The sequence below is a fragment of the Chroicocephalus ridibundus genome, chromosome 1 (assembly GCF_963924245.1).
Source record: "Chroicocephalus ridibundus chromosome 1, bChrRid1.1, whole genome shotgun sequence".
Lineage (NCBI taxonomy): Eukaryota > Metazoa > Chordata > Aves > Charadriiformes > Laridae > Chroicocephalus > Chroicocephalus ridibundus.
In genome coordinates this window covers 3,641,655-3,666,505 of record NC_086284.1, presented here as the reverse complement: position 1 = coordinate 3,666,505, position 24,851 = coordinate 3,641,655, and the positions used below count along the sequence as shown (strand labels likewise).

At 37.8% G+C, this 24,851-nt stretch overlaps 1 protein-coding gene across 7 annotated transcripts in view; it reads left to right on the top strand.

Moving 5' to 3' along the window:
* The window catches only part of PICALM (phosphatidylinositol binding clathrin assembly protein), a 70,786-nt gene that overhangs the window by 8,046 nt on the left and 37,889 nt on the right, over nt 1-24,851 (top strand). For all 7 annotated transcript variants that reach the window (XM_063326137.1, XM_063326129.1, XM_063326120.1 and 4 more), the window contains exons 2-3: nt 21,691-21,833; nt 24,108-24,183. In XM_063326137.1, coding sequence (XP_063182207.1) covers nt 21,691-21,833; nt 24,108-24,183 — 219 coding nt within the window. The remainder of the gene's footprint in view (nt 1-21,690; nt 21,834-24,107; nt 24,184-24,851) is intronic.

Here is a 24,851-nt window from a genome sequence, read left to right as displayed (position 1 = left end):
TTGCAGCCATTATTGCAGCCTATTTCAAACTTTATGAATTTTTCTGATCTGCAACTCTGTATATTCTTGACCTGACCTAATTTTTGATGTGAAATGTTAAAAGTTGTTTAAACTATTGTGATGGTTAGGCCGCCATGCTGAGAATGGTGATGCAATTTGATTGGATTTAATTGTCTGTCTCTTTTTCTATTTGCCAGAAACCATTGGTGCTCATAATTCAGCAAATACACTGTTATGAAGAGAATAAAAATAACTTTCATTTAAAAATCAGTCTGGAATATTTACTTCATTATGTAATAGCACCTACATACAGCTGCAGAAGCAGTTCTTTTCTGTGTTGATGTAAAGCCCGCTTCATAGAGTCTGTTTTATGAAATGCCTTTATCCTTTTTTTCTGTCTTACAAGGAGTAGTTCAGTTTAATATTTACATAATTGATTCTGTTGGTTTGTAAGTTTTAAGGGCGAAGTTCAGGTATTTTACTTGCAATTACTTTTTATTCATCATGAGCTACAACTAGTACTGTTCAAATCGTAGTTGCAGTTAAACAGGAAAAAAGGCCTTTCTGGACAATGTCCCTGTGTCCTTTTTTCCTCTTGACAAACTGAGTTTGTTTACTATTTAGAAATATACTGTAACCCTTCGGTAGATTTTAATTTTGAATTAATTCGCATGGTGACAGTCCATGTCACTCTGCTTTCATTGATGTAGACATGCTCTAATTAGCTGGGTTTTATTCAAATTACCAAACTTAGTTGTATTATCCTTTTAATAAAATTTTCTGTAATAGATTAATAACCTGTGATAAATTTAATAGGAGCTATGTCTCCCTGGAGTGCTTGCATTTCAGTCACGAGTGTCACAGTACAGCATTGCAGAATAAAATTTAAGTATCAAAAACATACGTGAAGTGGATTTTAATCACAGGAATGAAAGAAAAGTCAACGGAAACCAAGTAGGAATGCTTCTGCGTTCCTGGGCTGTAGTTATTTATAATAAGGATATGAAATGCATAGTAAGTTGCTGTATTTGATTAGCTGTCTGATGGAAAAACTCAGGATGCGCAACTCCGAGGTGTAAACTGTTGGAAACACAGGGACTAGCACACTATGTTGTACTTTGGGGGAAGATGATGGTCTGGACCCAGACTTTTGTTTTTAAGTTTTTGATAGTTAATAGCGAGCTAGCTCAGACTTTCTTCCTGACCTGCTCAGTTGGAATGCTTTGCCACAACAGTAGCATCATTAAGCCTACCAAATGTAATTAAAGCTAAACCATAAATTAAGTAAACTTCCTAGCAGATTACTTTGCATTACTAATATATGTGCAGTTTGTTTCAGTGCCGAATTTGGCATGTGAATGGATGGAAATCCAGAGAAGCTTTTGCGTTAGTTCTCAGATACCAAGGAACGGCACAGTGAGTTCAACCTCTGATGTATGGAATTGCATTGTTATGAATTTGAAGCCCTTACGTTTCCAGGAGCTGATATTCTGTTTTGTTGGGTTTTGCTTTTTGTTTACACACAGTTATTTTACGAGGAGACTTTCTTCAGATTTAATTATCTGTAAGTAAACTACAGTGCAACAGAGGAGATACTTCCGTCCTTATTTTAAACTGTTAATGAGGAGCCTTTGTAGACAGGAATGTGGTCAGCCTTTTGGTATGTAGCGGGGCTGACACGAGATGTTATAACACCTAGTTTTACTGCAGCTCCGTATTCTTTTTAGCTCTCTGACTTTTTAACCAGTGAACAAGTCTTACTTTGAAGCAAATGAAATCACAGTGCAAAAGCATTGTTAGAGCTTTTCTTTACGGAACAATTCCATTTTAAAGATAGAATCTGGCTGAACTCATCTTTCTTTCACTGAGAACCAAAAGCAGATTATATTTACTTCTGCTCTTGGCTTTAGTTTATCTTAGAGGCTGTTTGTGATAGGGATGTGTCTTTGTGCATGGTAAATAGAGAAATTCCTGTCTGAAAGCTGTGGGATACAGAGTTGTTTCTGTGTTCAACTTCCCTTACTCATCTAGTTTCAAACTTAAGGGTTTGAAACTCTGTATTTTCTCTAAAACTTTGTGAAACTCAGTAACCACACAGTCACTAAGAATGTGCCCACGAACGATCCTTAAAATTGGGGGGTGAAGGAAAGAGCTGATCTGGGTTTATGAAAATGACATAACAGCATTGTTGTAGGAGGGTGGGTTCCCCTTTGTAAGATGCTTGGCTTTATCTACTGAAAATCAGTAAAGCTTTATGTACGATGCTGGACAATACGTCTTCCTCTTCTCTCTCCATGTTCAATGAAAACCATTTCTGCTTCACCCTACCTGTATCGTGGTATATTTAAAAACTTTCGCTCTGAGCAGCTTCGATGTGGGCCGTAAAGGATGGTTTTGATCCTTCAGCTGTTGTGCCCTTATAAAAGGGTGCTGGTCAAATGGGCATTGAAGCGTTACTTGGATGAGCCAGGATGAGTTTTGTTTGCTCAGGGAGCTCCAAATATCTCATGGGAGATGTTAGTCTAGATTGAAGAAGGAAGTAAAAGCTAAATTAGGCAGGCATTTCCAACATTTTTATTAATAGCATGGAGGATTTTAGCTGTTCCTTTACTTCAGCTGCCTCCCTTCACGGGAGAGCTGCACGCTTACGGTACATGAGTGTCAGTTGAAACAGTTTTGTGAAGATACCTGTGTTTTGATGGGGGAAAGGTAACTTTTTTTTCTTTCTTTAAGCTCTGGTGCTTTGTTTTGTCCAGTTTGCTAACAGTTCGTGTATTGGCCGAAAGAAAAGGTATGAAAGTGGCTGTCAGTGGCAAACATCCTTTAAGGAGTTCACCTGCTTTAAGTGCAAAATGTGAAACAGATGGTATGGAATTGATGGCGCTTGCATTAAAATGGCTGAAAGAAGTACTCTAGATCCAGGTACCTTGAATTTTAGTTGCTTTAAAAATTATAATTTAGAAAGTAGTGACACTTTTAACCAAAACTACTAGAATGTTGCACGTCACCAGATAAGTTAGCATGGAAGCAGCAGCTTCATGCTTTTTGTTCCGCTTCTTTCTCCTATTCTGCTGGGAAAAGTGAAGATTAGTCCCACTGAGGAGTAGACAGAAGTCATATAGAGATGGCTGGTATGTAGGTGGCCTTTCACATGAAGAAATCACTTGTGAGATCTAGGGGAAGGAGCAAGGAATAGAGGGAAAGCAACACAATTTCACAATTTCATGTCTAGAATTAATTTCAGACTTTATACTGTCATCTCAGTCCCCATGCTTGTTACGAAGCCGATTTTTTCTTTCAGTTTTTCAGCATAGATAAAGAAAAATCTCAGACACTTTCTGCAAAACTGTATTCAGACTGTTTTGTATAACATCGGGGAGTACAAAACTTAGCCTGTTTGATCTCTGAGATATTAGCCCAAGTACCCAACTGTGTAAACCTGTGCTGTCTTGTGTGATTTTTCTGCCAGTCGCTTTGTAGGAGAAGGTTAGTGTTTGATTTTAATTGAATGATAAGTATTTGAAGTTTGAGGATTTCCTGCTTTGCACATTCAAATCATCTGTCAGGATATTTTTTTTTTCCTTTAAGGAAAAGCATCATAGGATATAATAGGCAAATAATTTAAATTGCTTTCCTCCTTGGTCTGTTAACTGAGATTTGGTAAGGAAAGCTTTGCAGCAAGCTTCGGGTAAGTGTTTTTATTGCCCCTGCACTGTCGGTGGAGAGAGAGCTCTTATGGTAAAATCTTGAGGGTTACTGGTTTGGGGTTGACCAGCGTCTTTTATAGAAATTACAGTAAAAAAATGTATTCCTCAGCAAAACTCCCTCATGAAATCTGTGTTTTGTTTTGTGGCTTATTAGCAGTGTGATTTTCTTGACTTTGCCTTATTTTTCCTACTTTTCCCCTTTTTCCACTTTTGTTAGGCTGCTACTTATGTCATGGTTTATAAGCTCTTAAGTCAGAGCTACAGTTTTCATTAAGAACTGTTAAGCTCCGTTTAGTCAGCTAAAGCAGCGAGTGATCATCTGACAGGGCACTGCTATAGGTATTTCCTGAGAGATCAACAGAAAAGTAAGATATACAGATTTTCCATACAAAATAGGAAATGCTGCATAACTGGATTGTAGCACGATGTGTGTAAAGTTTATTCATAGTAGGCTTCAGCCCGGATTCTCGCTGTCTGAGGAATTCTGCTCCAATAGGTCAGCATTGTGCTATTTATCAGGAAAAACATATAGCACAGTCTTGCAATAAGTACTATTAATATAAAAAAAAAAATCTGAATCAACGTGACTTCTGTTTCTTATATACCAGAAAGTGCACCACTTTCAGTAATTTTATGTACTGAGCTTTTGATATTCCTATATTAAAATGAACCTAAATTACTTTAAGTCATTTTTGCATCTTTATGATGTTGGAAGAACATGATTTCATAATCATACCATTTTAGGATATGGCTTAAACTTCTTTGGTGCTAGGTACAGAAGTTTCCCAGATTTTTCCCTTTATCAGGTTAAACTCTCAATTTTGCTAGTCTGTGCAAGTACATGAAAAGCAGTTAAATGTATTATCAAGAACCTCTTGACAATACAGCTTATTTTGCACAACAAACTAGCATGAACTTTTGACCAAAGAAGGCATATTTCCACAAAATGATATGTCAGGGTTGTTGTTTTTTTTTTTTTTTTTGCCAGTAATTAACTGGATAACCCTATACTGAAGGTGAAGCTGTAGGGGATAGTATCTGCCAAGAAATATGTCTTGCCATGTATTTAAATCTTTTTACAATGCACAGCTTTAATTACATTGAACTAATTGTGCTGTATAATTTCTGGTTTGCTGAGGACACCAGTACGCTTGGTGTGCTGCAGGCATTACGCAGTCTGGGAGGCTGCATAGTAGAAGACGTGTTTTGGCATGAGTGTTTTCCAGAAACTGGAAAACCTTTGATTAGAGAAGGTCATAGTCTGACCAAAAAGCTTTGTTCTGCGGAGGGGGATATACACATCTTTATCCGCAGTTTCAGCGCTGATGGAGGTAGGCAAATACAGAGGCATAACTCCTTTAACTCAAATACATGTTGCCTGACAGCTCCCAAAGGCATTCAGGTGAAATGTGCTATTCTTGCTCTGAAATAGATCCTATTTAGAAGGAAATCTAATTTCCAAAGTCTTTTCTAAAATGGGAGGGAATGCCATGTATCCCAAACAACTTTGCTAGAGCGAGTAAGACTTTTGAGCTAGTGAAATGAGACAAGTATTGCAGTAGGAAAAACTCAGATCAGATGGGTTTGGTTGTTTTATCTTTGTCTACTAAACTGTCTAATTAAAGATGCAGCACTGCCATTCAAAGGGGAAGAACGCGAACTACACGTGTGTGTGAATAGTTCTAAAATAACAAAGATCAGGAGAAATTTTTGGCTTGAAAATCTGTTCAGTGAGATGTGGCAGAAGGTCAGGCTGGCGTTAACGCTCAGTGACGGTTTTGGTTTCACTACGCTATGGAATGTACACCACTACTGCAAAATTACTCTCCAATGCATCTTTTAGAATAAAGTGATGTGGAAGTTAAATATCTAAAACACTTAAATTACACTTTTGTGAATACTTTGTGTATTTAGAAGACACATATATTTAGATTTAGAAACTGTGCTAGAGATGTTTACTGACAAAATGTGCTGTGCGTGAAGTCAGGTGTGTTTTCTCTGTTTTTCTGTAATGCAGGATTAAGGAAGTCACAGATGTTGGAAGGTGGCCGGGCTACTTTGGCTCCCTTAGGGTATGCTTTTTAGCAGGTTTGATCTGAATCCCATATGGGCCAGGTGAGCTCTGGGACTGGAAATTTTAAAGAGAGAACATTGAACTTGATCACAGATGGTGGCATGAACAACTGTGGGACTTACTCCCACAAATTGAGATCAGGAAGGATTGAAGAAGGTTAAACACTGAGGTAAATCCCAGTTACGTTAAAGGCCCACCTTCTTGAAAAAAAAAGTTGTCTTGCTGCAAAACAACTATAGAGTTGTACTTATTGAGGACTTTTTGTTCTGCAGTGTCTGCTGTTAACAAAAATGGCTTCTCCGTTTCAGTAGGCTGGGCTATGATCATGTTGCTGCAGTGCTGCTAGGAAGCTGCCAGGTAAAGGCACATGGTTAGTACTTTGTGTAAGTCTAGGAGATATTTGAGAGCAGTCTGCAAGGGCTTGTTACTATTGGCAGTACAACAGCAGCTCATCTGTGTGTTTCACAAGTCTTGTTTTTAATGCTCTTCCATTAGCCCAGCTTTTTTATTGTATGGAGGTGTAATAGCTATGGAATACTTACGGAATAAATTCCTTTGGAGCAGAAGAAAAGGGCTATAAGTGCATACTATAGCCAAAAATTTAGAGTATGTGAAGGCAGATGGCTTGGGTACTATTCTTGTCAGGGAGAATGATATAGAGAACAACATGATAATGTATTCAATGTGTACTTGGTGATGAAGAGACCTGAGGGTTAATATCTTTAGCATCATGTACTGATCTCTCTCTCAACTATCTGTAAACCATGTAATGTGCCTTCTTCATGTATCTTAAGGTAAAATCGTAGGATAAACTTGCACGTATGTAGACAGTTTGCTTGAAATAGCTTCCTGTTTGCAGTAGGACATAAAAGTAGTGTTAAAGCTGCACAATTTTCAAAGTAATTAGTCTTCATCAAAATAAAAATGTTCCACCTAATGCAATTCATGGTGCTTCCATCCATCCACTGTGTATGACTATCCACACTGTAACTATTATATTGGATACTTAAATATTTATTATAATATTTAATATAGTAATTTAATATTATACTCTAACATACTAAACTTAAATATTTATTTCAATATTGAATCAAATGGCTGCCATTCAAAAGCAAAGCCTGCCTGGCCACCTGTCCTAATGTATTCTCCAACAGCACTGCTCATACAGAACCCTTAAGGTATGTACCTGCTTTCTAGCTCATCAGAACCTAAAAAAGTGGATGCATCCTCAAGTGTTTGCAGTTATGTGCTCTGAAAATACTGACTTAATGCTGAACAAACAAGTATTCATAATTTTATTCATGAATGCATTGAAACTAGCACGTGGTCCGTGAAAAAGAATATTTGTTTCTCCTCCCTCTTAAATACTGAGATTGAACGTACTGCTTATGCAAGAATTGTCATGTTAGTTGGCCGATACAGGCATTTTTCATCTTGTAATCAAGAATCACCTTTAGAATGTGATTCATAGGCTCATTACTAAGCATGTTTGTAAAGATAGGATCAAGGCTCTAAGTTTACAGGTATTTTTCAGTGGGAATAATGTGCTAGTGTATGTGTGGGAGCTAGTACTTATTTTGGATTAGATTTCATGATAAAATGCTTTTAAAAGGTACTGTAGGAATCGAATATAGAGCAAAAGTCTTCAGTAGTTTTAGCGTATCTTGCATATTTCTCAGCCTTGGGGTGCTGTTTTGTCTTGTTTAGAGGAAGAACTTAAAGTTTCTAAGAGTAATGCAATATTGATAAAACTTGGAACTTTGCAAGGATAATGCTTTAGCAGAAGAAAACCGCTTGAATATCTGAAAAGCTGTCACGAGAAGTGTTACTTAAATTAGAGGGGGAGAAAAATCTTCCCTGTGTAAGCAGTCTTATACATCCACCTCTTCTTTATATGAAATACAGGCAATTGAAAGTCCACAAACTTCTTGAAAATTACAGACAACGTATAAATGGTGTGCAGGAAAAGTTTGACAAGAGTGTCTGGTAGAATTATTTTTTTATTTTTATTTTTGATCTGGATCACTTATGCTGATAGGCCTCTCCCTACTTTAAATTTGTTAAACTTTGTATACGTGTTTCGGTTAAATAAGTGTTGCATGTGGGAGACTGGATTTTTGAGGTCTTTCAGACTGCTACCATGGTATGTAGAAGGAGAGCAATATTATCACTTTGAAGTATGAAAGGATTCAAAGTTAGGCTTTCACATCCTCGGCCAAGACAGTTCTAGCGAGCCATGGATTATTTGCTTTAGGCTGAGCTGACAGAAACCTCTGCTGGTATGAACGTGAGTTGGGAATTGCTGTTCGCATTTTGTTCCCAGTATAGCTGTGGACTCCTCGTCTTCGGACTTTTTAGCTTGCGTTCATTTAGCATGACTACACCGTATATAAACGACACTACTGTATATGTGTGCTTAAAGCTGTCTCTGAGTGTTGGATTTGTAATAAAAACGTGTGTATTTTTGTGCTGAAAAAGAGCTTATAACTCACTCTTTAAAATGGCATACTAAGAGAGCTGTGATGGAAAAAAAACAACCAAACAATACCAGCAAAAATCCCTTGTGGGGACGTAGTTCATTGTGTCAGAACAGTTCTTTTGCAGAAGGACGTGGAATTACTGATGGTTATTCATCTAAAGAATTTTTTGCTGGTATGCTGCATCTACTCCAGATATCCATTAATTATTTTCATAAGAAGTTAATTTCATAATAATTAACTTGACAACATACCTGTCTAAGAGCAGAGAAAATGATGCTGAGATGGCTTAAACATTAACAGGCGTTTTTCTTTAAGCTTCACAAGAGAGAAAATTGTGACCAGGTATTTAGTACAGTTAAATGCTTTTTTTTCTTTTTTTTTTTCTTCCTCCAGAAGGCTATGCTGAGAAACATTTATTTATGTTAGTTGAGTTCAAATTGTAAGGACCTGGTAAACATCTTCTGAAACGAAATTTCTGATTCTAGCTTAAATAATCTTGTAAAATTTTGGTGTCTGTCTCTAAGAAAATATGAATACTGAACAACAGCAGACTAAAAGGAATTGTAGGGAGAAGAGAGGACCTGGAAAATTAATCTTTAGAAAGATAACTAATATCTTTTAGATGCTTTTATATTGATTAATGTTTTTAACAAAGAGAGTTCTCTCCTGTTAACAACAACTGATCTTGATGGGTGCAGGTAACAAGCATGTGTTTGGGCATATTTTTTCCTGCATGACTCTTAAACTAAGTAGCGCATGGGAGATCTGCTTCAATACAGGCTGCCTACATCACTTTGCCATCCAATTGGAGGTTATTTAAAGTGGAGAATATGTCCGTATCTGGTTCTGATGATGCTTTTTATTACTAGCCGATATGTTGGAATACACCACGTGTTAACAGAGAGTAGTATGGTAGTGGGAATGTTTGCAGCTGCTCTTCAGACCAAGATTAGAAGGCAAAGTTATGCTGATAAATTGGAGTAGTACTCCGTGAATGCTCTCAAGTGCAAAGTTCTAAATGGGTAAGGAAGGTGTCAAAGTTGAGTATAAAGGATTATCTGAAAGTGCAGGAGTACTACAAGAGGCTTTGGGTTGTTTCATTTTTGTTGTGAACCACTAATGTGAGGCTGCAGGGAAAATGGACATCCTTCTTTTATGTCTGTAGAAGAATGTATTATGAGACAGAAAGTTGTTTCCATTATATTTGGTGGTGGAGAGCTTCAGTATCCAGCTTGGTGTACTATATTTAAAAAAAAAAAAAATAAAATTAGTAAAACTGTAGAGAATCCAGAGGAGACCAGCTGAAGAAAGAAGACTGGAAAATTAGGAAACATTGAAAGAAAAATAGGTATTTTATTAAGAAAGTAGATAGAGAATAATGTTTTTCCATTGTGCTGATGGCTTTTATGCAGAGGGCGGATATTCTGTCTCCACTGAGGAGGATAAGTAGTTCCTTTTTTTAATCTGCACCAGAACATCAGGCTTCTGGGATATAAGATAGGTCTAAGGAAACTTGGAATTATGGAGATGTGGAGTAACCAGTGAAGGCCACAGCAGACATCTTTGGAGAACAGCGGATGACTGTAGTTAGACAGTGGCGTATAATCGCGCATTGTTGCTGAAATGGGATGACCTGTCTGCTTTCCTTTTCCCTCTTCTTACTTTTGCATGTTGTCATCTCCTCTTCTGTAGTGGCTTTTGCCATTTTTGGTCTTCTGTGAGCCGTTTTTATCTTGCAGGACTATCGAAAAAACTATGCAGGGTTGTGTCCCCCTGTGTGTCGTCCCCCATCTTCCCACCACCACTCAAATTAGGATGTTTTTTTCTTTTCTGAGAAATTAATATGATTTGGAGAGAAGTACACCAGTGCTGGCATAACATAAGCAATGGAAGTATGTGGCTGTTAGAAGGTAGAGATAGGAATGGGACCACCCTGTTTTGTGTCAGCTGTCATGAAAACATACCCTATGGGTAGTTACGTCGAAGGTGAAGCAGGGGAGTTACATGTTAACTGAGGTCCGTTCCAAACTTTATTGATTTCTGTGATTGGATAGTGGTTGAGATAGGCTGAACCTAAGTTATGAGGGGCTCTGAAGATAAAGTAGCTGGTGTTTGAAATAATATAAAGGGTAATAGTTGAGGGACTCACAAGGAAAGTGTAATTTAAGGCACACTCTTGTTTTCCCATTGATGGTTCTCCTAGTCTAATTGTACGTATAACCATCCTGACCTGTTCTTATGAATTTGTGTTGGTCTGAAAAACTAACTCATGTGATGTGTTAAACTTGCATCAAGTTCTAGATGAATTAAGCTATGGTTTGTATTCAACTTGAAGAATAGAAACATGGGGGGATTGAAGGCATGAGTTAGCTTGTAGCAGTAGCCACATCAGCCAGATCTGTTAGCTCCAAGCCTGTTCAGTTGTGTGCTTGATAGCCTTTACCTTATATAAAAAGGGAGAAGAGCAGCCATAAAACTGAACAAAACTAGTTGTCACTGATACCAGTTCCACAGGCAGGTGTCTTTGAGAGCTCATTCCTCAGAGGGATCCAGGCTCCAACAACCTATAAGTGTAGTCAAGACTCTGCAGGAGCTGAGTGGAATTTAGCAAACCTAGTGGGTCTAAATGGACCTGTTTCAGATGTGGGATTAGAGGAGATGACCTCCAGAGCTTCTGGACATCATAAATTATTTTATAACTATGTGATCCTAAGTACGTATAACTTGTTTATTCTACTACGATGATCCAGCAATTCAGGTTATTTTCTCAAATTGAGTTTAACAGAATACCACAACTTCTCTTGTCTGGAAGCATAACGTGATGATGTTTGCAGGATGAACGAAACAGTTTTAAATTGTCATTTTTTCCAAGGAGAAATGTATCTGATTAAATGAGCAGATAAGAGGAAGGATTGTGGTGTTGGTATATTCAGTTTCTAAACTTCTCTAACTTGTTTATGTGCCATCATGGTACGCTTACGCTTGTGTAATTGTGCCTGTAACTGTTTCTGGATTAGTGAGACAAAACGTAGCTGAAATTAGAGTATTGTATTTACAATTTGTGGCTGCAGCTGTTGAGGCAAAATTTAGCAGTATTTTAATGTTAACCTTTAAAGTAGGATGAGGGTACTCAGCAAGCTTAAAGATAAGAAAGGATTTGGGAAGCAACATTCTACTATGTCTTGAAAAATTGAGTCTGTAAAGGTAGCTTAGCCGGACTTGTCATTTCCCCAGTATTTGTAACTGTGGAGAACTTTGAATAATCATTATGAATGGTGGGTCAAAATGGTAATTTGGCACCTACCTGTATGTGGGAAGTAAGATGAAAAATAAATAAAAAATAATAAAAAAAATCTGGTTTGTCATTTTGTCAGGTTATTTTACTTATTGGGTTTTGGGTTGTGCTGCCCCTTATTTTTATCTCTTTCTACTGTTTCATTTGTTGATGCTTTGTTTGCTGATGAGTTTTGGTAGACAATCCTAATGTTACTCAGAGAAGTCTTCATTGAAGCAGTTGTCCAGCTGAACCCGTTTTTACTCTTATTTCTCACAGGAAGTATCTTAATAATTTTTTACAGTTCTCAACCATAAGAAGTAAAGGTTAGTCGTAACAGTAAACCTAGACAGTTAGCGATACCCGAGGCAATAATGCTGAGTTCACAGGGTTACCGATAGAGATTTAAAGTAGTTTGTAAGAGCTGCAATTAGAAATTGCAGTTTTAGGTAAGAACAAGAACATGATAGTCTTATTTGAATTGGAAGAAAAAGACAAGATGCAACTTGATGAAACAAAAATATAAATTGTTGGCTGTACAACAAGTTATTCTACATCATATTAAATCTGCCTTTTTTATCCCGCTCATCTAATATAAATAAGATTAAATCACATTCCTTTTTAAACATGGAAAACCCTGAACAGAGTGCGTCTTCTCAGATTTCTTTAACTCTTCCATAAATTAGTTCCTGAATCAGTGTATCTAGCTCTTAGAATAAAGTTATATGCAGAGGAAGAATTTTCAATTGGAATTCTTATTGTTCAGTATCCAGGTTTCCTTGTCCCCTCCTCGAGGCCACTTAAGTGAAGCCATTGGGAAGTCCAGTACAGAAACTCCTCCTAGGAAAGCAGTTGGGTACAAATGGGTTTATTCAGAAGAGAAACAAAACTAAATTTAGGACAAATATTGCTTATGGCATATTTTGTTTTAAACTGCAAATGTAGGTATTTTCTGGTACTTGTGAAAACACGGAAGTATCACTCAGTTTTCAGATACATGCTGGTTAAGATATTCTTTCGTCAGATTAAATGTCGTTTGGCTCAGACAGAAATGTAACATCACTTTCTTTTTCTAGCTTGATCACTTAACTGTGCCATTTGGGGTTTCTTTGTTTTGGCACAGGCTTCGTTTGCAGTTACCAAATGTATCTCTGAGGAAGAAGTCGATTTTGCGTGCTTGAATTCATGTTCAGAACTACTTTTGATTATTGGTTTTAGACAGGTTGTTTGGTTCTCTAGTGAAAATTTATTTATTTACATCCAGGAACTTTCTAATCCTATTTTCCATATTTAAATAAGGACACCTAAGTAAGACGCCTATGGAAGAGGTGGGAAATTATTTAGAAATTTAACTTAGTGTATGCACTAAGTTATCTGGGTTTAGAACGTCAGTTGGAATATGTATAATCAGATTTGAGTGTGTCAGGGTTCACAGTCATCAGAACTGTTAATCTGTAGAAGCAGATTTTAATAATAGATTTTACAGACAACCTCTGTATTTTGTTCTTATTCTAGTATTTCTTTTTTCTTGTGGTCTTTATAAGTGTCAAAATTTTTTCAAGGCACAGCCAGATCCTCCAGAGATCTCTTATCTTCATAATCAGTTTGTCAAGGTGAGTGCGGGGAAGCCCCCCTGCACTGTAATCCAAAATATTTGTCAGCAGCAGCAAGTTGAAAAGCTCTTTTCCTTGTACTTTATATTGGACACATGAAAACAAGGGGCTGTCTTGACTTGCCTTCTGTTCAGGGTAGGACGATGATCTGTTACGGACATTTGAAGAAAACAGTGCAACTAGAAAAAAAAATCTATGATAGAGAGATTAGGTAATTCTAATCTTTCATGTTAAACTTCATGCGAACCGCCCAGGCCACAATGAAATTTTTAGTTCAGCAAATGACAGAATAAAAACTGACCATGGAAAACTTTGCAGCTGCTGGAATGTGTGCCTAAATTCAGTTTCTGCATCATTTGAGATTCTCTGTCAAATGTTCCGTTACCTTAACCAGAGTGGCTGTTTGGTTGGTTGGGGTTTTTTTTGTCAATAACACCTATTTGACCTATTGCATAACAGTTTTCCTCTGCTACAGGAAAGGAAAGACGTGGCCCACGTGCGTGCCTTGCCAGAACCTGTGATGGGACTATTTAAAATCAACATGGGTACATAGATCATGTTAGCTGTGCTGGGGCAGTGGGGGAGAAGTTCATCCTGAACCCATAAAATATCTTTAGAAATAGTAAATTAAACTTTACACTACCACTAGTGCCTGCTGTAACTATTCCTAACACAAAATTGAAAGAGGGAATTTTTTGTCTGGTGGCAAACTTCCTATTGGTATAAACCCCATCACTTGGGATCGTTAACAAGTTTGGCTTGAATTTGCTGACTTCTGATCTTTGAAATTTGTCACCTAATCCTTAACGAAAGCTGCCAGCGTTAGCTGCTGCTACGCTGCATGTCGTTATGTGGGAAACAGCCGTGTCTCTGATGTTCTCATCCACCCCTGGGTAATACCTTACCTCTGGAACTGTGTAACAAATGTTTATATTCAGCATTTGAATTTCAGTTAAATTGCTGACCAAATTGAGGGAACACTTCACGCTTACTGCTCTACTCCAGTGATCAAATATTTGTGTAGAGCAAGAAGTATTAACATAAGAAAATTGAGACCCTAACATAGTTGGTAAGTGGTATAATTTGGGAGTTATGATATGAATGGAAATGTAGACAGCTAGAGAAGGGAGTTGTACTTGAGTCTTAGCAGAGCGGATACCTGTATCTCTTAAGCGGAGACACCAAAATGTTCCCCACTGTATGTGATTTTCAAAAGTGTGATAAAATGAAAGTGTTTCAGCTTTGAATGTTATATCTTGTAAAGAAACTGCTCCCCTAGAGGAGGAAAAAAATAATCCTGTATAAATAGCCTTTTAAATCTTTAGCTCAAGCACTTTATTAAAGTCATTTTGTGTGGCCTTCGGTGAAAGGGGAATTGCTCATCCGCAAACGCACGCTCTTGAGTAGAATTGTCTTAAGTGTAGACACTGTCCCGTATTCCACCATTAGTGATCAGCCGCAAGTGTTCCTCGTGCAAGTGGAGTGACAGTCACTAGCGCATTACCTCTTCAGTTTGAAAGCTAATCCATATGCTAAATGGGTTGTGTTCTATTGAATTCCGCTGTGTGGATGTAATTTCATGAGAATAATTACTCAACTCATTCAAGAAAAGTTTTTTGTATTTCCTTTTATATTTAAAAAAGAAATGGCTTTGCTGTGTGTTTTGGCTTCTGTTATAAATTTATCAATTAGGTAAACTTGATCAGATGTATACTTATAGTTTGGATCCATCAATATGTATTTAAAGTCTCATAATAGTTTTTGGCTTTCATCCTGTTAAGAAAAGATGAAGTCTTAAGACAAATAAGAGCTTCCTGACAACTTCATAGAGTTTATTGGGTAACTTTGCTCCTCCTGGCATGCCGAACTTGGTAGTTTTAGAGTATTCAGATTCTGACTGTTCTGCAAGAATAGGGTATTAAGAATTCTTCAAGAAAGTTTTAATTTGTGTGTGACTTTTATTTTTATATGTATCTATATATCTTTTATCATAGTATTTTTCTTGTCTGGGCGTTGAGTTTATCTGAAATAAACCAGCATGTATTATTTGAAAAGTGCGCAGTTTATTTAGAATGAGCTTTAAGCTTTGACCATACCTTATAGTAGGCAGAGATACGCAACGTGCACATCTACCCAAAGGTAATGGTACGAAGGAATTAGCTATTTGCTTAATTTAATAGGGTGGTACTTTAATAATCTTAAATAAATAAATAGTAATATATCGGACTTGTTATTGGGCATTGCTGTGTAAATGTGTTTTTGTGGAAGATTGTAGAATAAATTGGAGGCTCCTGTTGAACCTGGAGCTAAGTATGTCCCTATTCTGAATATATCAGCTCAGGCTGTTAACTTGTAGTTTACTTGATTAATCAACCATAGTCTCTTTTGTATGTTGATTTTATGTTGGCTTGGGAGAAATAAAAAATTTAACGTGGTGAAGGTATGCATGCCTGTCTTTAGTCGTGCCTTGGACTTCTCATGTTAGTTTCTGAAGTTAAGATATACATTAAGGCAAATTTTGCCCCTTTTGTTGTTCAGATAGCCATTTCCATATTGAATTTTGCACTAAGGTGCAGTGCTGCATTTGTGACACCAATTTCTGGGACCATGGGTGGATGTCAAATCTAGACCTGACTCGTGCCGGAAGCTGTTTTGGGGGACGCTAAGTTTTTGTAACAGTAGTATCTCTAGCAGAGAGCAAGAGGAAAGATGCCATCCAAGCAAAGCCTCTTGTGCATTGGATAGCTTCAGTGTGAAAAGTGGGTCCTTTAAACTGATCTGCATGTCTTTTGGAGCTCTTTTTTTTTTTTTTTTTAATATCTCTTTAAAAAAAAATAAAATTGGGATAATCCTTACAACGCAAACTTCTTGAGTTTCTGGCAGGACCTGTGACTTATTTTACTTTCTTGTTGTAGTTGGTCTAAATATTGTATATGAGCTGCTTCCCAGGATTGTAGTATTTGCTTCCTCGTCATTTTCCAGTCAACTTCGTAAAACTGCAATATCCATATACATGTGTGAGCAAAGAGCAGAGTGCTCTTACTCTAAAGATTTTTTTTTTTTTGATCCTGTTTTAGACCAAATTTAGCCAGTCTGGAAGAACTATGTATTACCTTTTTTTTTTTTTTTTTGCTTCACTGTTTTCATCAGCACTGGGGCAGTGAGCTCCTTCATTGCAACTGTCACTTGGAGCTGCTGTTCCATGGGTGGCTCATTCTACTCTAGCTTCCCAACTTAGGAAGGCAGTATGTTGTCTAGAATAATTTCTGTTCCCAAGTAATTTCCACTTAAGTGTTTAAAAAAACCCCCTTATTTTGCAGCAATTTGTCCTGGGCAAGCTCAGCTGCTGTATCTTCCACCAGAATCACCTTATGTGTTTTAGTTTTTGCAAACATGAACCCAGATTCGATGAGATGTTGCAAATGGGCAGGTGACTTCCTGGGCAAAGCAGTTCAGCACTTTCAAGCTTTACGATTTTGATGGTTTTTTTAGTGAAGAATATAGTGTGTTTAACTCTTCACACTATGTGTGCCTACTAATGTTGAATGATCAGTATTTCAGTTACTTGCTTACTGGATGGACGCTGTCTCTTGCATTATAAAAAACAAACAAAACCACCTGTTAGCATGTGGGAGACGATAACCAATTATGCGTTCACTTATAGATAGCATCTTTGGTATAATAGATGAAAAAGCAACAGTTAGCAAGATGGGAATCTGTCACAGTTGCTTGACCTATTTTGGAGTAACTACAGATGTGAGGCACAATTTCTGGCCTTGAAAGATCTGGTTCTTGTAAATATTTTCAGGTTGATATTTATGAATAGAAACGTTGCTCAAAGTGAGAGATATAGCTAAACCATTGGAAGTAATCAGTACATGAAATACATCATTCTGGATTATGTTCAGTTTACTAGTCAACTTACTGCAAACGATAGAGTCTGAGTTAGCAAACCCTATTTTCAAGCCAAATTTTTATACTCTTACTGCAAATTAATATGGGTGAGATTCTGGAAAGAAATTAATAAAAATGTGTTCTCATGGTTCTTTTTGTGGGGAAGTAAACTGCTTTTTCGTAGCTTTGTCTTAGGAGGCTGCTTAGTGCAGAATGAGGTTCTGCTCAAGGAGTTGGGTCATGGGCACCTGTTGAAAGCCCACGCATTCTCTAGGATGACTCGTGGCAGATGCCTTTGGCGTGTTACTGTCTGGCCTGGCCGCCTCCTGTGTGCCGTGGCTCAAGAATCGTATGATCACGTACCATGGGTTGGCTAATCCCTGTCGACACGCCTAGCGTGGAGTAGAAGCTGTACTTCAAATCAGCATCTTGGCCTTGTAGTAGCTGGTTTGTGTACGTGATTGCTTCTTGTTTCTTGGTTATGAATCTTCAGTCTTGCTGCATTGCTTGCCTTTATACTTCTCTCACCTAATAACTATCAGTTGTGTAAAGCAACAAATCATTTGGTTCTTTCCTGTAATGAAGCCTGAGCAGTTGTAAAGACTGTACATATCTTGGTTGGGAGTGCAAATATATTATTTTTCTGAGCCAGAGTACTACACGGTATTTTATTGCACATTTCATAGTGGTTAACTTCAGCAGGATTAGGCAACAGAATGCCTTTGTACAGGTGCAATCGCAAATCTTCAATGTTACTGAAATATCTGTAGGCCAGACCTTTGTTATATTTCCTTGCAAACCCTTTGCTTTGGAAAAAAGCCACAAACCCTGACAGACCTGAGTTAAGTGAAGGTCATTTAGCGGTAAAAATTTTAACTTATAACAAAAATATGGTGTAGTTTCTTCTACTTAAAAATAAACAAGAACTGTTTTCTAGGAAAATCTGGTTTTGACATCTCTGCTGAAATTCGGTGTATGGTTTAGCGTAGGTAGGTAAATAGAGTTCTTCAAAACATAAGTCTTATCGATCACTCAAATAGGTCTAAGGTTTTGAAATATTTAGAAAGGTACTCCTGTTGGACTACTGTTTTGACTTTAACTTACTTTGTAAGTCAATTCTCTGGTTTCATCTGTCTCCGTTTTCTCATTCTCTTTCCATAGGCAGAACATAAAATTGTAGATTACTTTAGGTTGGAAGGGACCTCGGAAAGTCCTCTAATCTACCTCCTGCTTAAACCATGTCAAACTTTAAAAGATCTTGTTGCTTACGGGCTCTGGTGCCTGACCACTTTCATTGTGAATTTTTTTAATGTCTTCATCTGATAAGAATTTCCCGTGTTGCAGCACGTCTGCTGCCTCTCGTCCTTTTGCTGTGAACTTCTAAGAATCATCTGACTGTGAAGACAGTGTTTATATTCCCCTTCCCTGCCTTTACCCTTCTGTTCTGCAGATGGAATAAACCCAACTGCTTCTTGTGCATCACGTGCTCTAAGCCCTGGCCATCCTGGTGGCCTTTCTCTGGGATGTCTCCAGCTACATCCGTGGATGTATCTCTGCATTCATTCCTCTCTGAGCTTCCCTCATACAACTCTCCCAGCCAGCTGCCAGCTTAACTTAAAATTCTCGTTCCTAATTGCTGCCTTCTTTGAAACAACGATCAACATTTATTATTTGATATCTTTATGCTGTGTGTCTTATGCTATGGAAGCTGCAGCAGCTTTTAGAGTTGGGAAGGTGGTTTGTACCCCCCAGGAGAGGTGGTGTGGGCATTAATGCAGAAGGTCAGCAGAGAGTGTGACTTCCATTTCTGTAGTATCGGCGGGGTTAGGTATTCAGTCCTTCTCCTGCTCTCCTATGGCAAGAAGTTCAAAGATGAAGCAGCCATCACAGTTTCACCAAGGGTTATCCTTTTTAGTTTGCTTGATATTTTTGTTTGTTTATATCTTTTTTTGTTCTTTTCTAAGGTTAAAGCTATTCCCCTTAGTGCCTTGCCCTTTGGTTATATACCTGCCTGCTGTATTGCTCATACCACACCCCGTAACTAGCAGTCTTGAGATATGTTGCTTTGGGCACGTTTCAAAATATATAGCTAGTATTTTCATAGGTGGGTGGGAGACGAGTTGTGTAAGGTGTAGGATGTGAAAATAATTATATATTTGTTCCTCTCCCTTAATGAAGGGTGTCTGTGGGAATAGGATAAATAAGTAAGACGACGGTGTGTGACAGTCGTCTCGAACAGGCCGTGTGGGATGCAGGGTGCTGTCTTCTCTTCTGCTGTGTCAGTACTATGCTGCTTACGCTATGGTTAGCACAAAAATTGCTGAACTCGTTTGGGTTTAACTGTACAAATATTTTTTTACTTAAATTAGCATTGCTCATGCGAATACTTTCAAAGAAGCTTTTAGACAGATGTAGCTTTTCTGAAATGTGTATGATGCACTTTGGGCTATCGGGACGTACCAGATTATTAAGCATCTGTGGTGTTCAACCTGCATTTGGTAGAGAAAGAAACTTCATGTTTTGCTCAACGCAGTCTGTAGTAACTGTGGTATTGCAGTGATGCTTTCCCTTGTTTGCATTTGCCAGTTTGCTTCCTCCCCTTCAAGGCTAGACTGCCCTGCGTACTTCTGTTCTTGCTTATGTTCTCTCCCAGTTGGCTACTGGTTCTCCTTCCTGATGTGCCTGCCCTCTCTCCCCCACCCCCCAACTTCATTCATATGCTTTTCACATAACCACTCATCAGTTCTGTGAGGGATGATTTTCTGCTGGGTTACAGAGCCTGTTTTCTTTTACACACTGCAACAGATACCAAAACATGATTTGAAAGTCCAATGGCGTTTCAGAAAACATTTCTTCCAGCACAAAATACCATCTAGAGTGGATATAACTTTTTTAGTGATTTTTAGATAGTGGGTTTTCAAGTGGCACTTATTTCTTTGTTACTCTTGACTAGTTGGCAAATCTTGCATTTAAGAATCGAATTTCTCACTTGCTAATAGCGCTTGCACATCTTATGCCAAAACGGATGACCTGACATCCAGTGATGCATATACCTTTGTATTTAATGTGTGCTCCTGCCAGATAGCCTCGCACAAAACTGCGAGTGTTATTGCTTAGATGGGAAGACCTGAAGATCAAGAAGCTGCAGGGCTTGGTTTTAATGATCCAGTTCAGAGCACATCTCTTGCTGAGTAATATCCTACCATTGTCTTAACAGCCCCAAATCATCCTCCAATAATGGATAACCATGACTTAAAAATGAGGTCATGACTGCCTGTAGTCATCACAGTTTTACTTGTAGATAAAGGAATGGCTAATCTCTCCATCTCATTACGTTTTGAATGTGGAAATCATTTCCTGCTTGCTTCCTTTAATACTTAAACTTATAAATAGCAGCTTTTTCTGTTCTGACCATTCTGGTTCTGAGTTTGTGGTAGCTCTGTTTACCTGCTTCTCTGGCTGAAGGAGGGTCCTGTCTTTCAGGAGTCCTTTGTGATGAATGGTTGTTCATAGCAGGATATAAAACTGTTTTCAAAGGTTAAACGTTTGCCTTCAGATTAAACGGACGTTTCCAGTTAGCCTTAGTCGCCCATAGACAGGCAGACATAGGGCTTACCTGAGTCTTGGTCCTTACGGAGCTATGGCTTTCGGCAGGGCTGGCAGTTTGACTGAAAACTACTGTTTTATTTTCAGGGTGGTAGTGGTAGTAAAGTGTCATCAGTACTATGTTGCATTAACTTAAGCTTCATATTAAGTGCTAGCAAGCTGTGTTATATCACATTTGGAGGCTGATATAGTTGCTCCTGTTGTATTTGTCACTGTAGCATCATGATCTTAAGTCAAGCATGGCTCCTCGTGGTTATACAGTTGTGACGGTAGCAAATCTGGAAGAAAGATGGACAAGGTAGCTTTTTAAACAGCTGTTTGAAGAATCTCTAGATCTTGTCTACTAGAAGTCCAGGTGGAACAAGAATTGGATAGTGTTGAGTTAGCTAGCCAACCTCGGGTTTTGCTGTGCTCCTAACCATCTTTTCAGTTACCAGCCCACTTTGTTTTAACTAAATTAATCTGTCAACTTCTGGCGTTGTAGCTAGAGGCTCATTTTTTCACTTAACATTTCCTCTGCCCCTTTGGAGGTGTTGATTGCCTTGTATCAAGACTAAGCAGTATTTGAATCTTTTATTACTCACATTGAACCAATGTCTAGAAGGGCTTACTGGTCTATTAAGAGGCCAGAAATCTGAGGTTACAGTTAATTCTAGTCATAATCTTCCAGTAAAACTTCATTAAATGGTAGCATGATGTAAGAATTATTTTGCTATTTAATGCTTTAGATGTTTGAAAGCTGGGTTGAGTTAGTCAGAGATAGTGTAAGTCATTATGGTACTTCTATTCCAGGATCTTCTAAGGCTACTGCAAAAGCAATTGAGGACCTGGAATCTCGGCAGTGAGCAGAGTGGAGTTTGTGTTACGGGGTTCTGGTAGACCCGTGCCATGGTTCTTTTCAAGAAAGTAATTATTTTACTTGAAAAATATTTTTCATAGAAAATACTGCTATGTAAAATGAGTGTACTGATGGGTTTTTTTATGTTCTTGATCTTCCTTCTTGGAACTCATAATAATAACAACAAAAATTTCTGTATTGCAGATTTAATCCAGTGCACAAATGAGATGAATGTGAACATCCCACAGCTGGCGGACAGTTTGTTTGAAAGAACGACCAACAGTAGCTGGGTAGTGGTCTTCAAATCTCTCATCACAACCCATCATCTAATGGTGTATGGAAACGAGGTAATACAAAAAATGATATGTCTGAGAACAGTTATAGCACTTCATTCCCCTAAGTGTCAGCTAAATGCTTCCACTAATTATCTTTGTAACAAAATCTTTATTTGTACTTTTTTGTGTCTAACTCTGCGTGAACACAGAACTCTTTATGTGTTTTTCTACTTAGTTTGTTTCTACTTTAAAGTTTGTAATTCTAGAATCAGAAGTAACTGTCCTGAATGCTGCAGGTACCTCTTTCTCGTGGTGTTATTCTAACAATAAAAAAATCAACCAAACACCACCAACAGAAATTATCTTGAATGGGATTCTGAAGGCTGAAAGTGGAAGCAGTTTTAGGTTCATGCTCAAGCTAATCCACGTGGTCTCTTCTGCCACGTAACTCGATTCTGAACTGGTTTCCCCCATCACTCCCTAATCTTTTAAGACAAGTATACTCCCGTGAGCTGGCTCTGAGTGTGAGCATCTACGTAACACCGAACACTGTAGAACAATTAAACAAACAAAACCTCAATTTACACAAAAAGGAATAAGCTTGTTTTGTTCCACAACTTGAATTCCTGTGGGGCCTTATTTTTGGGAATACTAAACCAAGCATAGCAGCGGCTTGAACTTTCGGCATTTAAAACCCCAAAACTATACTTCCAAGGCTTTCTTAGAAAGTGATTGTAAACATTCCTTATTACCGCAGTCAGTGTAATGTAAGCTATATGAATTTTGGAATTAAGAGGGATAGCTTCAGAAAATTGCAAGTATAACTTTGTAGAGAGGACCAAAATTTTTCATTTCGGGTTGCATTCAGAGTTGTGTAACTGCTTCCTCTGGCTGAGTGTCTGGGTTGAGGCAGGGGGTTAAGTTGTGGGGAGTTTTTTTCTGTGTGGTGGCTGTTTGTAGTTGTGTTTTTGGGTTTTTTTGTGTGTGTTTGGGTTTTTTTAATATATGTACACTGGTTTCTCTTGCGGGTTACCTGCAGAGTATTTCTGGTCTGCGTGAAAATCTATTCCTTGAAGCGAAGTAAGCCACAAGAGGGCAAACTTCTCATGTTGACTTTAAGCCTTGTCACTGGGATAACTTGACGCTTTCCAAAATAAGGTCTATACACTTTTGCTGTGCTTGCGCTTTCTCAGTCATACGCGTTTTAAACCGATACCAATACACTTCATAGGAATTAAAGGTATTTCATGGGACCACTGTCTGAAATACTTTCCATTTTAAGAATAAAACTGCCAAACAAATTTTACTTGCCAAATGTGTTACAGAAGTGACGAGGGTAAGATTGCTGTTCAAGACGAAACTTTTCACAGCTAGAAATACTTCTTGAACAGTGAGCATGGGAATCAAGTGCTCATGAAAATGTCTCAAAATTTATAGAGAATCTGTAAATTCCTTTGCAAAAAAAACCCCTGAAAAGTGTTTAGTCCTCCAGCTTTTGCTTAATCAATTTATAGCTAAGTACTGGGTGCCTTTACTCTTCTCCATTCTTTTACTGTGTAACCTGTGTATTTATGCTAATGAAAATAATTCAGTAGTACGTTACGCTAATCAGAACTATTTGTTCCTCTGTCAAAATGTTATTGCAAGCGAATGGTTGGTTTATTTTTGTAGCAGCTCTCGATACAATGGCTCAATTATTTTTCCTACTAAATTAAGGTGTGATGCCAGTGATCTGAAATGTGTCTTTACAAGGTGAAAATAGTATAATTCGTTTTGTGAAACATAATATGGAATTCTGGTGTAACTAGTGAAATGCACTGAGCGTGATAGTGTTTTATATGGACTCTTGTGTTTATTTAACGTGTGATTTATGAGCAAACTAACCTTTATATCACCTTATTTTCATATTTAAGCTAAGTACCATTACAATTGTATGCTGAGCAAAGATGCCTTGGCTAATTGGTAAAGTGAAATCAAGTGTTATAAAATTGAAGTTGGTGAAACAATTGTGAGTGTGTAAAATGAGAACGTATTTGGGGGGATTTTTTCAGAAGTTTCCAGTTCCATAGTTTTAAAAGAAACAAAGTCTTTCAGTCAGAGGCCATCGTGTAATATCTGCATGGCTGATTTGTTCACAGATTCTTACATAAAAACCAAATAGCTTCATTTGAAAATTTATCTGAGTTTTGAAAATTTATCTGAGTTTTTGTAATAGTTTCCGGATTTGAAATCGATCTTAAAGAACAAAAGCTGAATTGCATAAGTTGGAGGGTTTCTAGTAGTGTTACCTCACTTCCAGCTTATTGGTAATATAGTAAAAGCATTCAATTTTTCCCTTTCATCTAGCGTTTTATCCAGTATCTGGCGTCCAGAAACACGTTGTTTAATTTGAGCAATTTCCTAGACAAAAGTGGATTGCAAGGTAAGGGTTTTTTTTTCATTAAAAGTTAGTAGTGTGCTGGGGGACATTAAATACAACTTGGTAACTCTAATGGACAGTGTAATTTAAGAAGGAATTTTTCTGTCTGTTTTACCCTAGACCGCATTTCTTAGTTTAAAATGCTGTTGTGGCGTGGCAGAAGCTGGAGGAATTTGTGGCATCTTTTAGGACAGGCTTACTTAGAAATGCTTCTAACTTTCGTAGCTAAGCAGACCTGACTTTAGTATTCCTCATATTTCTGAAAAGATTTCTCCATTTGGAGAGGTATATTTTGACTACTACATTAAACTTCAAAACAACGCATCATATATACATCGGATATATCATGTCAGTGAGACAAGAACTGTGTCTAAAAATAAAAAATTAAATTAACTTTTTGGGAAATTGTCTGAAGACCGTTCCATCCATCCTTGAGACTAATCCTATGGGAAAATAAATTTCTCTCTGGTTCAGACTTTTCAACTGAAATACCCTTCCCAACTGTTATGCTCCAGTTGGGAGTGCAGTTCTGATCATACATGTCGCTGTTGTCTTTTTTTTTTTCCTCCTGAGGTGGTTTCTTACTTTCTGCATTAATTTTTATATAGCTGCTTCTAATTTGTGCCACAAGGGTACTAAAACAGGCACACAGAGTGGTTGCCTGGGCACAG